Source organism: Myotis daubentonii, chromosome 6 (assembly GCF_963259705.1).
Source record: "Myotis daubentonii chromosome 6, mMyoDau2.1, whole genome shotgun sequence".
In the NCBI taxonomy this organism is placed as follows: Eukaryota; Metazoa; Chordata; class Mammalia; order Chiroptera; family Vespertilionidae; genus Myotis; species Myotis daubentonii.
The window spans coordinates 36811462-36826198 of record NC_081845.1 but is presented as its reverse complement, the minus strand read 5'-3'; the positions used below and the strand labels follow the sequence as shown (position 1 = coordinate 36826198).

The 14737-nt window shown below is 36.9% G+C and overlaps 1 protein-coding gene across 12 annotated transcripts in view; it reads right to left on the bottom strand.

Moving 5' to 3' along the window:
• REV3L (REV3 like, DNA directed polymerase zeta catalytic subunit) overlaps positions 1 to 14737 on the bottom strand; it is a 166410-nt gene that overhangs the window by 32835 nt on the left and 118838 nt on the right. For all 12 annotated transcript variants that reach the window (XM_059700674.1, XM_059700680.1, XM_059700679.1 and 9 more), the window contains 4 exons: positions 13141 to 13252; positions 8150 to 8265; positions 4864 to 4982; positions 977 to 1095 (listed from right to left, as the gene is read on the bottom strand). In XM_059700674.1, coding sequence (XP_059556657.1) covers positions 977 to 1095; positions 4864 to 4982; positions 8150 to 8265; positions 13141 to 13252 — 466 coding nt within the window. The remainder of the gene's footprint in view (positions 1 to 976; positions 1096 to 4863; positions 4983 to 8149; positions 8266 to 13140; positions 13253 to 14737) is intronic.

Sequence of the window (14737 nt, the reverse complement as noted above, 5' to 3'; positions counted from 1 at the left end):
CACCAGAGGAGCTGCTGCCAACTGAGGAGCAGCTGCTACCACAACAGCCCAAGGAGCAACCACAGCCCGAGGAGCCAGTGACACCCAGGGAGCAGCCACTGAACGACTCAACATCTAGATATGTCCGAGAGATCAAACATGGGTAGACAAAGAAACCCCCAAAGGAAAGAAAAGGAGGACTTGCCAGAAAAGCAGCTAAGTGATACAGAGGCATGCAACATGACAGAAAAAGAATTCAGAATAAGGGTCCTAGAGTGCATAAACTGGATGGAGGAAAAAATCAACAACTTATGCAAGAAGCAAGAAGAAACAGATGAAAAAATCAATAACTTATGTAAGACCCAAGAAGAAATGAAGAGCGATATAGCTGCAATAAAAAAAAAAAAGTGAGACAAATAACCATGTGATCCAGCAGAGAAATGAAAATGTTTGCTTACACAAAAATTTTCCTACAGTTTTACTTCACAATGGCCTCAAACTAGAAAAAACCTAATTGTCCACCAACAGGTAACTAGATACACTGGATACTCAAAGTAAATTGTGGTAATTGAGTATTATTTACTAATAAAAATGAAAATTACTGCTGTATGTAACAGCATGGTTGAATCTCAAAGAACATACTGAATTTCTTGAAAGAAACCAGAAACAAAGGGATAGGTTGTAAATAACTCTATACAGAAGTTCTAGAACTGGCAAAATTAATCTATATCCATAGAGATTCAATTAGTACTTACCTGGGCAGTTAAAGAATAGGTAGGTTTACTGCAACGCTGTCTTTTAAGAAAATTTTCTGAGTGTTAGAAATGTTGTTTTTTAAAAAATCTTGATAGTGGTAGTGGTTATAGGATACATATATTTTTCAAAGTCATCATACAATACACTATAAATGTATGTATTTTACTGTATATAAATTATACTCCAATAATATTGATTTAAAAAAAGAGACATTATCCTTTTCAGAGTTATAAAACATTACCTGTATAGATCTGTCTTGTTATCAAACCAATCTGATAAGACTCGAAAGGTAAAGAGGGGAAAACGCTGATGAAGAACGTGAAAGCTCACGTTTTCAAAGGTGTAGTTAGTCAGAGCCACCTAAAAACCAACAGAAAAACAAGACTCTATTTTAATAATGCTTGCATTTATATACAAATTTGGTTTTAAAAGATTCTCAATATTACTTCTAACCTTTCATAGTGGCAATCACAATTAATTTAAAAGTATGTGCATATAATATGTATATATCTCCTAGTGGACAGAAATGCCCATAATAAATTAATATTTAATTGGAAAAATCTGACTTAATGAGATTCAACTTGGTCATGCAATACCTACTGAATAGATCCCAGTTCTTATCACTTCTTTTTATATTCTATGCCAATACAAATAATGCCAGGCAGAAGCATTGCTAAGCAAGTTAATTTTTTGTTCCTTCCATACTTACTGTTTGGTCCTTGATCACATACTTACTGTTTGGTCCTCGAATCCCACAGATTCGAGCATGAGTTATTTAGTTAAAGGCAGGCATTCATCCTGCTCCCAAGAATTACATCAATACTAAGACCCAACACAAGACATTATGGAGTCAGTTTCTTTCCAAAAGCAAAAGATTAAAAGGATATAGCAGAAATGTATCCCTATCTTCAAAATATGTAGGTAAAAAATGTGTCAATAGGAAAATTGTGAAAAAAAATCCATATTCATAAAACATATAGATGGTCTCTCAGAAATACCCATAAGACACAAGCAATTTAGACAATGGCAGGTATTGCAATGCAAAATGGAAATTAAGAAATCAGAATTCTCCATTATGAAGTCAGCTTGGTTTTCTGAGGAATAATAGTTCAAACAGCACTTCACACATTTATATATTATATTACAATTTTAAAGTATTTTCTTTTCCATGTCCACAATCCAGCAAGTACGAAACCGGGATTGAAGGGTAAGCTCATTTTAGTGTACTGACCCAAACTGGTTTTACTTTATTTTCAATTTCTATCAATCTCCAGAACAAAAGTGCTGGAATGTAGCATACTTCAGAATACACACACACACACACACACACACACACACACACACACACACACACACACACTTTTAAACTCTGGAATGAGACTATTCTAGAGTCACCAGAATAAAGCAGGTCTTAGAAGTAAATCACTGTTACCACCTCCTCCCCCTCTGCCTTGTAAATCAATACTGGCCTGAAGTATTTCTCTCAAAAATAAAGAACTCATGTTATTATCAAATCTCCATATTGGAATGACTCTTTTACCTGCTAATAATTTCATTTGTTTTTTTAAAGTTTCAATTTAGTTTTATAGAACATGGAGCCAAACATCTGATCTCAGGTAGTTGCTTGATTACCTAATTAATACAGAGTATAGACTAAACCTAATCTGCTGGAATATACATCTTCATTAAAAAACAAAACAACAACAACGAAAACTCAGATGGAAAAGATCACTTTGTTGTCCTGCAGTTTTCTCATTAGGGAAAAACTGGAAGTTTGCCATAAATTGACCTATGAGATTAATTAGGGAATTTTCAGGACCTCAAACTAAACTTAAATAGAATCTTAGAAATTCATCCCCAATATCTGAGGCAGGTGACAAATCCATGGTCTGGGTTGATATTGTTTCGAAGAGAAGAATTTCATACATTTGATTAAGACTAAATGTATTATAACCCTAACGAGTGGCCCAGTGCACAAAATTCATACATGGAGGGGCAGGGATTCCCTCAGCCCAGTCTGCACCCTCCCTAATGGGACATCCCTCTCGCAATCTGGGACCACTGGCTCCTAACCGCTCACCTGCCTGCCTGCCTGATCGCCCCTAACTGCCCTCCCTTGCCTTCCTGATCGCTCCTAACTGCCCTCCCCTGCCGGCCTGATCACCCCTAACTGCCCTCCCCTGCTGGTCTGATCTTGCCTCCAATGGCTCTCCCCTGCTGGCCTGATATCCCCCCTATTACTCTCCAAGCCGGCCAATTTGGTTCTGATTGGTCAGTTTCTATGCCAGTCAACATCAAAAGCTCTGCCTCCTAGGCAGCCATTGGCTCCTCAGTTCACCCAGATTTGGTTCTGATTGGTCGGTTTCTATGCCAGTGTCAAAAGCTCCGCCTCCTAGGCAGCCACTGGCTCCTCAGTTCACCCAGATTTGGTTCTGATTGGTCAGTTTCTATGCCAATCAGCATCTCTGGGCCTATCTCTTGGCCTGATTAGAGAGGCGGGGCTGATCAGCAGCCCCCTCGGAGCCCCGGAGAGAAACAGAGGCACAGCTGCTGGCAAAGCCCGTAGAGAAAGAGAGAGGTAACAGCTGATCAACAGCTGCCACGAAGACTGCGGATCAGACCCTGCCTCTCTCTCCGGGCCTCTCTCCAGGTCACCACGGCAACCTGGCACTGACTGCAGGACTAAGTTCCGGTGTTCGGTTGAGCCTTTGGTCGGTCGTTATGGACCCTGGGTTTTTAACATATTAGGATATTACACTCACTCTGAGTCTTCTTGGTGTCACAGAAGCATAACAATGCACAGCTATAATCTCAGTATAATAAAATTAAAGGAAACAAGAACTCAATAAAATTAAGACAATCCATGTTCAGAATGTTCCAATCTTCAGAGTGGTTTACTATAAAATTTAAAATATGAATCTAAAAATATGAACTAGGAGTTTGTCACTTATCTTAGGCAGAAATCTGAGTAAGTTAAACATTGGGTAAATGTACTTTGTAGATCAAAGTCAGAATTGATATAAATGAAGGAAGTGCTCAGTGCTTATCCATTTATTTTACTGATAAAGGAGTGGGCTGAGAGGCAGGTAGCTACACTTTTCCATTCACTCATAGAGTCAATGTGCAAATCACAATGTTTAATCACTTCAGAAGCAAACTTACTCAGAACTGGGGGAGGCAGTCAGATCTAGTGCAGGGGGATACAGAAAATAATGAAAGGAGGCCACAAGTAAGCACCTGTGGCCTGTAGCCTCTATCACCTCATTCCCTTAGTTGTTCCTCATTTCCCTGGAGTCTTCAATGTCAAAAAAATGTACATAAAGAAATGTACACAAATTTAAAGTGAACAACTCATGAATTCTTATGTATGTATACATCCATGTCACCCCATTCACATGAAGATACAGAAAATTTCTAGGACACTGGAAGGCTCCCTTGTGCACTTTCCCAGTCAATACTCATGAAAGTTAACCACTATAGATTATCCCTTTCCAATCTCTCCTAACTCCCCATCAAGACTTGACAGTTATCTTTCTTCCAAATGCATATACCATTTATATCTCATTTGGCTCTTACAAGGTGCCTGTACGGCCAATGATAGATGCCCTATTAAAACCGTAAAATGTATATCTCACACACACACACATTTATTGTGAACATGATCTGTCCTCAAAGAACTTATTATATATTTTATTTTGTACATATCCTCAGTTCAAAAAGTTCCTTCCTATATCTAGACTAAATTTTTCTTACTGTAATAAATGAAAAAGGCCAAATTAATTCATCTGGCCTTAAGTACAAATGATTTTAAGTGCAAGAAATGATAAAATTATACAACATTCAACACATACAGCATATTTTATGATAGCTATAGATTTTTCTAGTTTACTGCTACCTTAAATACAAATAAAAATATTAAAATTCATCAATAACATTAAAGTTAAATACTTCTGTAGGTTTGTATTATAGAAAGTGGTTATTTTTGTAACTCTACTTAAGTATAATACAAATAATTCACACAGACACATAGGTTACACAATAAGCTATACTAATATGCTATAATGATTAAAATCATTATATTGAGCTAATCTCTTATTCACAAACAAAATTTTAGCTAAAGCACCTTACCTCATTTCTCATGATTCTCCAAAGATTCAGTGTAATTCGGCCAACAATATTTATCTCACTCATTGTATCTGACCCATAGTCATCTCTTTCAGCAGCAAATCTGTTCTCAATTTTGTCATCTATAGAAATGAAAATTGGCTGCATCAGGACTCACAGAAACCAAATTTATAAGCAAATTATGTCAAAGAAAGTGAGAATAAAAATTAAAGATGAAGAATAAAGATGAAATGTAATTCACAGTCTATTTTGTTTAGACTCAGAGATCATTATTTTTACTAACAAAATTATTTTTCTTTCCTCTTTAAGTTATGAAAGAATTTTGTGAAATAAATGTATTTAAAAACTATATATGTTTTAATAATAGTGTGTATATAATAATATATAACAATATATATATATACATACCTTTGAAAAATAATAAACCCCTTTCTCTTTAAATTTGGTCATTTCTGGTGCTATTTTTATGAATACCTAAGCATTTGTTTGGTGCTAAAATGAAAAATGTCTACTATTAAACTAGTCATTTCTTGGAAAAAATGGTAGTTTTTAACCTAACCAATTCTCTGAAAATTTGTTGACATCAATTAATTATGTTCAAATTCAGGATGAAATTCCCTTAACTGTAGGAAGTCTTCATTCCTCTTACAGCAAATAGAATTCTGAGTCTAGTTTCTTAAGTGAAGATTTTACTAGATTGGAAATTTTTAAAATATGTTTTTCTATATAACACTGAATATATACAAATGTTGCTGATTAGAGGCTCTGAAATAATAATAAATATATTTACCATGTACTGAACAGCTATTATGCTCTAAGAACTTCACTCACATTATTTTATTTATTTATTTATAAAAAATATTTTTATTGATTTCAGAGAGGAAAGAAGGAGAGAGAAAGAAACATCAATGATGAGAGAGAATCACTGATTGGCTGCCTCCTGCATGCCCCTTACTGGGGACCAAGCCTGAAACCCAGGTATATGCCCTTGACCAGAATCGAACTTGGGAACTTTCAGTCTGCAGGCCCAAGCTCTATCCACTGAGCCAAACCAGCTAGGGCCACATTATTTCATTTTAATACAACCACTTTATTATGTTAGTATACTTTTTATTTTGCACTGTAGTAAATTGTACTTGGAAATTTTTATCTTGCCCTAGCTCATGTAGTAACAGAACCAGTATTATACACCAGGGTTACCTGATTCCAAAGACCATGTACAAACCCCACCACACCCCACTCTTCTTTATTTTAAAGAGATAATGTTTGAAAAAATTTTTTTTTCATTTAACAAACACTTTTATAATGTTTATTATATTCTGACGTTTCAAGTATTTCACAATTGCCCTGAGATAAGTTCTATTATCGTCCCCATTTTAGAGATGAACAAATTGAGGTATGGACAGGTTAAGTAACTTGCTTGACAGCAGTTTAGCCAGAATATTGGAGCCATGCAGTCTTTCTCTAGAATCTGTGCTCTTTACTATGCTGCCTCCCTCACCAGGCCCTTTCTATTGTACCATGTTGCCCCACAAATATGATTTCAGCAGTGATTTTAAAAGAACACAAGCTTCCATTCACCCTTCTGATTTGTAGTCATGTCTTACCTGTTATAGCTAATTGACCTAATTAAGGGCATCTGAGCACTCAGCTTTTTCTCCTGAAACCTATCCCAAATAAAATGTTGAAAAAAATTGAAGATATACCACTATTCCTAGCACTCAATACATAAAAAAATTAATGCAACAAAAAACTAAAGTATCTCTGCTTTTATAGTCCAAGCTTTGGCAAAGCTCAAAAAATATTTACTGTCCTTGAATCTTTTAGCTTCAACTTTTGCCGTTAAATTTACCAACACTTAGCACATTTTATTGAAATCATAACCTCTCCCAGAATATCTCTTGATTAGTTTTTACCAATTTTATATTTGGTCTTTTAGTCTCCTAAAGTATATTCTATGTTGTCCTAATCCAACTTGTAGGAACCTTTAAAATGAAGTTCTTAAAATTTTGTAGTCATATAAAACTTTTTTTAAAAAGTGCTTTATAAACTGTAATTTTGATATGACTCTCATTATTGCCCTTCTCTTAAATGAGAATCAGACTTTGGAGGAACAGACTAAAATACAAACCAGATAATTAAAATTAAATTATGGTGCATCAAGTCAAAAAAATGTTATGTTCTGCCCTGGCCTAGTGGCTCAGTTGGTTGGAGCATCGTCCTGTACACTAAAAGGTTTCAGGTTAGCCCTAACTGGTTTGGCTCAGTGGATAGAGCATTGGCCTGTGGACTGAAGGGTCCCAGGTTCAATTCCAGTCAAAGGCATATACCTTGGTTGCGGGCACATCCCCAGTAGGGGGTGTGCAGGAGGCAGCTGATCGACGTTTCTCTCTCATTGATCTTTCTAGCTCTCTATCCCTCTCCCTTCCTCTCTGTAAAAAAAAAAAAAAAATTATTAAAAAAAAAATAAAAGGTTTCAGGTTAAATTCCTGGTCAGGGCACATACCTACGTTGCAGATTCAATCCCTAGTTGAGGTGTGTATAGTAGGCAATCAATCAATGTTTCCTTCTCTCTCTCTCTCTCTCTCTCTCTCTCTAAAAAAAAGAAAATCAATAAAAGCATATCCTCAGGTGAGGATTAATAAAAAAGGTTATGTTCTTTACAATGATTATGAAGACTATCTCATAATATGAAAAACTTATGATAAAATGTGGGATGAAGGAAGCATAATAAAAATGTGATATATGTGTGATGAAAGTTATAGTGTATATAAAAAATAAAAACCTGCCCTAGCTGGCTTGGCTCAGTGGATAGAACGTCGTCCTGTGGACTGAAAGGTCCCACTTTAGATTCCCAGTCCAGGGCACATGCCTGGGTTGGGGGCTCAATCCCCAAGAGACAGCCGATTGATGATCCTCTCTCATCATTGATGTTTCTATCTCTCTCTCCCTCTCCCTTCCTCTTTGATAGCAATAAAAAATATTTTTTTAAAAAAACCCCTATATATATGACAAAAGACTAAAAGAAAAAAAAACAAATATAGTACTGATATATATATATATATATATATGTATATGTATATATATATATCAACGAGATTGGGGTATTTTTCCTTTTACTTATCTTGATTTTTAAATTTTTTTATAATGGAGTTATGATATATCTAGAACTTACAAAATTTAATCTTCAACACTAGGCTAGAACAATAGTACTTTTAAACATCTTGTCCTTATTTACTTTGTAATTTGCTCTGTGGTTGACCCATAAAACGTTCACAGTGCTACATACCTGGCACCCGAGAGATCATCTGACATAAATCGACACTTAAGGCAGCAGCCCTCTGTAAGAGGTAACCCCAGGAATGCATCTGAATCTCATACCCTAGCAGAATATCAGGGTCATACCTACAGAAGGAATGAAAAAAGGACCACACATTGAAACCTTTTACCAGAAGAATTGTTTCTTCATGATATAAAGTATAAAAATAAAAATCTATATTCTATGTTTCTCAATGGGAAAGGGATGATACAGTGGCACCTATAAAACTGCTATACAGGAAGGAGTTGGCCAAGTAGAAGCTCTTGGTTTGATGCTACTTTTATAAAGTAAGTACCGTTTTCATTTAGACTGTGTATTTATTTGATCTGACTTGGGAAAGAGGCTGATAGAAATTGGGGTGGGAGGGAGGAATTACCACTGAAGTACATGAGCAAGGGTATGATTGAAAGTACAATGCAGGTAGGGGCAGGGTGAAGTGTGAGGGCATGTATGGATATTGTGTTCTGAATTCTCCCAGGTAATTCTGTTGCCATTTCTCTACCTCTCTAACCTATACTGTCCTTAAATAGTTTTAATGCTGAGAAAGAAAATAAAAATGTCTTCCATTTCTCACTCGATTTTAGTAATGACCTGATCCTTACATGAAATAAGGCCTCAGTAATGATAAGTTTGTCCTCTAAACTTAAGAGGAAAGTGACTCAGTTTAATGGAAGACTGAAATATTAAAGGAGTGAGATTAATGTGGGAAAGATAAGCATCAGAAACTAGGAGGAAATTTGCTCATTGTGTTGAGCTGCACTGGTAAACTGAACTGATAATCTGCATCTAACCATGGAAGAACGCGGTGGGAAGAGAGGAACTGATTACAGTCATAAATTGAGAGCAAAAACTACAGTAACTCTATCAAATTAGAAGCTCCAAATTACTCTGATTATTGTATTGCTTATTAAAGACCCCAAACAGGTGAAAGATCACAAAAAGTTATAAAGTTGTGTTTTACATTACTGCTTATAAAGTCACTCTGAATTGTGGAATGTCCAGATTATATCACTTAACTCCTGGAGTATCGGCCAATGCCTGCAGTACAGAATTATACTAATTTACTGGTAGAAGCTAATATAGCTACTCTGCAAGTCTGTGGTATAACAGTGGATCATGAGCAGATCAGCAGGTATAAACTGTTTTGCTAATATTTTATACTTCCATAGCTTCTTTCTTTTTAGAAAAAAAAATGTTTATTGATTTTAGAGAGAGAGGGAGAGAGAGAAACATTAATGACAGAGAAACATAGATCGGCTGCCTCCTGCATGCCCTCTAACTGGGGATCCAGCCTGCAACCTGGGCATGTGCCCTGACTGGGGGGTCAAACTAGTGATATCCTGGTTCATGGGTCAATGCTCAACCACTGAACCATACCAGCTGGGCCATAGCTTCTTTCTTAAAATGGGTGTTGAATGGCTTTAGTTCTTACTTATAAGAATGTCACAAAAATGTCTCATTTTTAATCCTGGATGATTTAAGTAGCTGATATAAAAAAAACCAAGTTCAAACTTCTGCAATGGCATTCTTTTTATTTTTTCTATTCCTTAAAGGCCCTATCAAAATACATTGTATAATGTAAATTTTAAAATCTGGTGATCTGCTTGTGATCCACTGTTATACCACAGACTTAGCCCTCAACTTGTCAGGAGACAAAGATAAAGGAAGTAAGGCAAAATGCAACAATGAGGCAAATTCTCAGTCTCAGAAATCAAAGGCTTAAAAAGGTAGATTAATTCTTAAAAAGAAAATTCAGAAAGATCCGAGGGCACTTAAGGAATCTCCCAACACCTTTCCTGCTCATTAGTCTTTTAACATAACATCTAATATACATTTGTCATTGATAGCAACTTCTCAGAGCAGTCAAAGGTGAACTATCTGTAAGACAAGTGCATCTCCCAGTAAAACTACGTAATGTTTAAACTTAAGAAATCGGGGTAGAAGTGTCAAGTGACTCTAAGGATTGTCAGGGATAGATTTGAAGGATTCCTATATACACACAACACACTACTGCAGTCAACTGGAGACGGGGAGGGGAAGGAGGAAGGGGTGAAAGAGAAACATTAATCAGTTGTCTTCCTTCTAACCCCAAACCCAGGTAGGTGCCCTAACTGGGAACTGAACTGGCAACCTTTTGGTGCATGGGGCACTCCAAACAACTAAGCCACTCTTGCCGGGCTTGCTAATGTTTTGAAAAATTATTTTTCTCAATTAAAAAGTTGTCTGTTTTATAAACTGTCACTGCTCAAAGATGATGGCTGAAAAAACAACAAAAAGTTACCCTATGCTTCTCTTAATGGATTTATTAAATAGATTTTGTTCTTTTAGAAGAATTATGTAGTTGTTTCAATATTTTTCAGCTCTATTAAGTATATTTATTTTTTGACCTAGAGGCTGTTTAGTTTTGAGACTCTTAAAGCATTTGTTACAAGTTCAAAATTTCAAGGTTTCCATATTTTTTCTGTGGAAACGTTTGGTGACAATAACATAATCTTGGTAACTTGTTCTTTAATTTTTTAAAAATATATTTTATTGATTTTTTACAGAGAGGAAGGGAGCGGGATAGAGAGCTAGAAAGATCGATGAGAGAGAAACATCAATCAGCTGCCTCCTGCACACCCCCCACACTGGGGATGTGCCCGCAACCAAGGTACATGCCCTTGACTGGAACCTGGGACCCTTAAGTCCACAGGCCGACACTCTATCCACTGAGCCAATGCAGTCAGGGCTTGTTCTTTAATTTTTATGAATTTTGTTTTGTCTATCAGGTTTTCTGAAAGTTATAGAAAAAACAAGGTTAGGTAGCAGGGATCAGTGGTGAAGAAAGTAAGTGTGGAGAAAATAAAAGCAACAGAAACACGAAAATGATTTTATTTGCCTAGGCAAAAAAAAAAAGCTATTTCACAACTAATATTTTAAATAACCCAACATCTGCACAGATGAGAGCTGAGGGGGCTGTAAGTAGGCCAGTGGCAATCAGCATGGAGGAGAAGGAATGGTTTTGAGAAATACCTGAGGTTAAGTGGGTAAGATATATTGTATGGAAGTTGGGAAAAGAAAAAGGGAGGACTCAAAGCTTTTATTTAAACTAGGAAGTCTGGGAAAATGGAAAATTATTAACAGTTCAAGAAAATACAGAAAGAGACAAATTATTGTGACAAGAAGATAATGGATTTAGTTTTACTTGCTTAATATTGTTTTATACTACTTTTTGTGTTTGCCACCTGAGGAGTAAATATTAAGAATGGAAAAATAAAGTTAATAAAACTCTGTGAGTATGCACCTATATTTTATTCAATTTTGTATCTAGCATCCAGCACTGCACGTTACACAGAGTTAACATTTAAGTACTGATCAGCGTGAGCCTCTTGTGCATTATCTCACTTAATTATCCTACCCATTACCCATTTACAGATGAGGACACTAAAGCTTAGAGATACATTAACTTGCCTGAGACAAAAAAAATACAGATCCAAAGCCTATGCTTTTAACAAAGCCTGTATGGAGTAGGTACTCAACCAAAGAGGTGCAAGAATGAAATAAGCTTTTAGAGGTTTGTTTGGACTAATATAAAAAACATTACAGAATTGAAATGTTGATATTTTAGCATTTTTTTTCTCTTTATAATAATCATATGATCTTTTGGAGTAAGAATTAAAAGTTAGTTTTATTTTACTTTACTGCATTTTTTCCCTTAATGACCAGTATAATTCATGTTATAGACATTTTAGAAAGTACTGCACTTGCACGTGATTGAGGAAACTCTCCATGCTGGCAGGTAATCCTGTGTTGGGAATACACCCAATAGGGAGAAGACAAGCACACGAAGCCCAGGGCCAGGACTGGATGTGTGCTGGCATACAAAACGGTATTGACACAAACGCTGACGTTTTCCTTTTGCTGAGCTGCTTAACGATGTAAAAGGATGGGCATGAAAGCTTCTGACATGTTGATGACAACTTCTGTGAGAAGATAAATGGTAGGACTGACAATGGCAAGACTCAAATGGATGGGAATCCATCCAGTCACCAGTGCTATAAATGCTAAAAATACATCATTTTTTCCTCCCAAATGTAGTGGGTAGTAGCATATCATTTTTGATGCTCTGACATTTAATTTAATTTTGTTTTGTTGAAAACATTTTCTGGTTTTCTAATTTTCAAAATGGTTTATGTCAACCTATTTTGGATACAGTCAGATGTTGAGTGCATAGAATATCAGAATATAATTTCAGTTTTATAGGCTTTACAAGAATTCCAGTATAAAGTTCAACTAAATTTTACAAGAAGTCAACTAAAGAGAGGATCGAGTAAAGTAACATGCTCAAAACCAGCTTTTATCCACACATCAGGATTCAGAATGTATTTTCTAGCCTGATTTAGGCATTTAAAATCCTAAAGCTTGCAATGGGCAGAAATATTAAGTTCCTGGAAAAGTGAAACATTTAATAAGAGAGTCCATGGCTACCCAGAATAATACTCTTGAGAAAATGCAAAAGAACCACTTACTTTATTTTTAAATTAAATTTATGAACAGATTGCATTCCAAAGCTTTTTAGAAATATTAGTTTGCTTAGAGCTCAGAAAACATTTACTTAGGAAAAAAAAAAGTTTATTGAAATGGTGGCTGGCCTCCATGGTAAAGCCTATTTAATGAATAAGTTTGCTATAGTTCCTCATTATTTCACCAGCATAGAAAAGTCATGCTAAAATCTAACTGGGAAAGCTAGAGGCTAAGCCAATATCTCTTTCACTGACCCCTCAATCTTGAGGATAGAATATTCTTTTTCCAATCCCTAACTTGACAGAGGTGGTGGGAAGTGAGGGCAAAATCTTTTCAGGGATAACTCTATTTCAACAGGAAGGAGTTCTCTCCCTTTTTCCGACCTTCATTTATATTAACCAGCAACAGGATGAAAGTATTCTCTGAACAAACAAAAAATAAAAAATACAAACCAGTACCTCTTTATTATATCTGCAATTTCTTGAAAAAGTCCCTTCTCATCAGCAGCATAGGTAACTTCTAGTCTTGTAATTCCAGATCTAATGAGTAACGGGGTCTGATATCTGATATCTAAGAAATAAACAAAATGTATATTATATATAACTGTGTAAGGACTATTGTTCCTTACTTAAAATATTTTTTTATTTATTAATTTGAGAGAGAGATACATTGATTTGTTGTTCTACTTATTTATGCATTCATTGGTTGATTTTGTATATGCCTTGACTGGGAATCAAACCTGTAACCTTGGCATAGAGGGACAGTGCTCTACCAAACTGAGCTACCTAGCCAGGGCTGTTCCTTACTTTTGAGTGAAATTATGCTACTGAAAGAGTTCAAATTAAGCGAGTGTTTCCCCAAAGTAAATACAAAATTAACCCAATTTCTTGAAAAATGTCTTTAAAAAAAACCTTAAGAAAATTTAAAAATTCAAATTTCACATTTTCCTGAAAAGTCTTATATTCACAAAATTCTCCAGATAATGTCACCTGAAAAGAAATGTTATTACTTCATTTGTGTCTTTACTCTTCCTACAGGCAAAGTTTCGCTTAGTAGAGAATACTTTAATCAGCAGTATTCTGGAAAATGTTTACAATAACCTCTCCAGGAGTAGAAGGAAGCGCCAATTTGTAGTGCTTACCTATTTCCATGACATAAAGATGTCCCCCCCATGGCTGACTTCAAGCTACCAATGTGACATCAACTAGTTCAAAATAAGAAGCCATGATATATTCATTGGCTTGTGAGCTGGTAAAAGCCAGCTCAAGCACACCAATGATTAAACTGCAAATTCCTATATAATTGTGTTCAGTTCTTTTCAGTTGACTGAATTCATTTATTACCATTTAAAACTACAGAGGGACATTTTGTGTTTTATAAAATGCCTTATATGGTACCAGTGGCCCAGTGCACGAAATTCATGCAGGGTGTTTGTGTGTGTGTGTGTGTGTGTGTGTCCCTCAGCCCGGCCTGCACCCTCTCCAATCAGGGACCCCTCAGGGATCGGGCCTAAACTGGCAGTCGGACATCCCTCTTGCAATCAGGGACTGCTAGCTCCTCACTGCTCATCTGCCTGCCTGCCTTCTCGCCCCCAACTGCCACCCCTTGTTGGCCTGCTCGCCCCCAACTCCCCTCCCTGCCAGCCTGCTCGCCCCCAACTGCCCCCCAATGCCGGCCTGCAGGCTCCCAAGGGGCCCCCCGCCAGACTAATCGCCTCCAACTGCCCCCCACCCCCGCCGCCTAATCACCCCCAACGGCCCTCCTCTTCTGGCCTGATCACCCCTAACCACCTTTGCCTCGGCCCTACCACCATGGCTTTGTCCAGAAGGATGTCCAGTCTAATCAGCATATTACCCTTTTATTAGTATAGAGGCCTGGTGCATGGATGGGAGCTGGCTGGTCTGCCCTGAAGGGGATCCTGGATCAGGGTGGGGATCGCCTTGGGGGTGGGGCCGGCCTGGGCGAGGGGCTTCTGGGGGTTTGCAGGCTGGACACGTGCCCATCAGGGGCGGTGCTGGCCTGGGCAAGGAAGGCTGGGGCGGTTTGTAGGCTGGT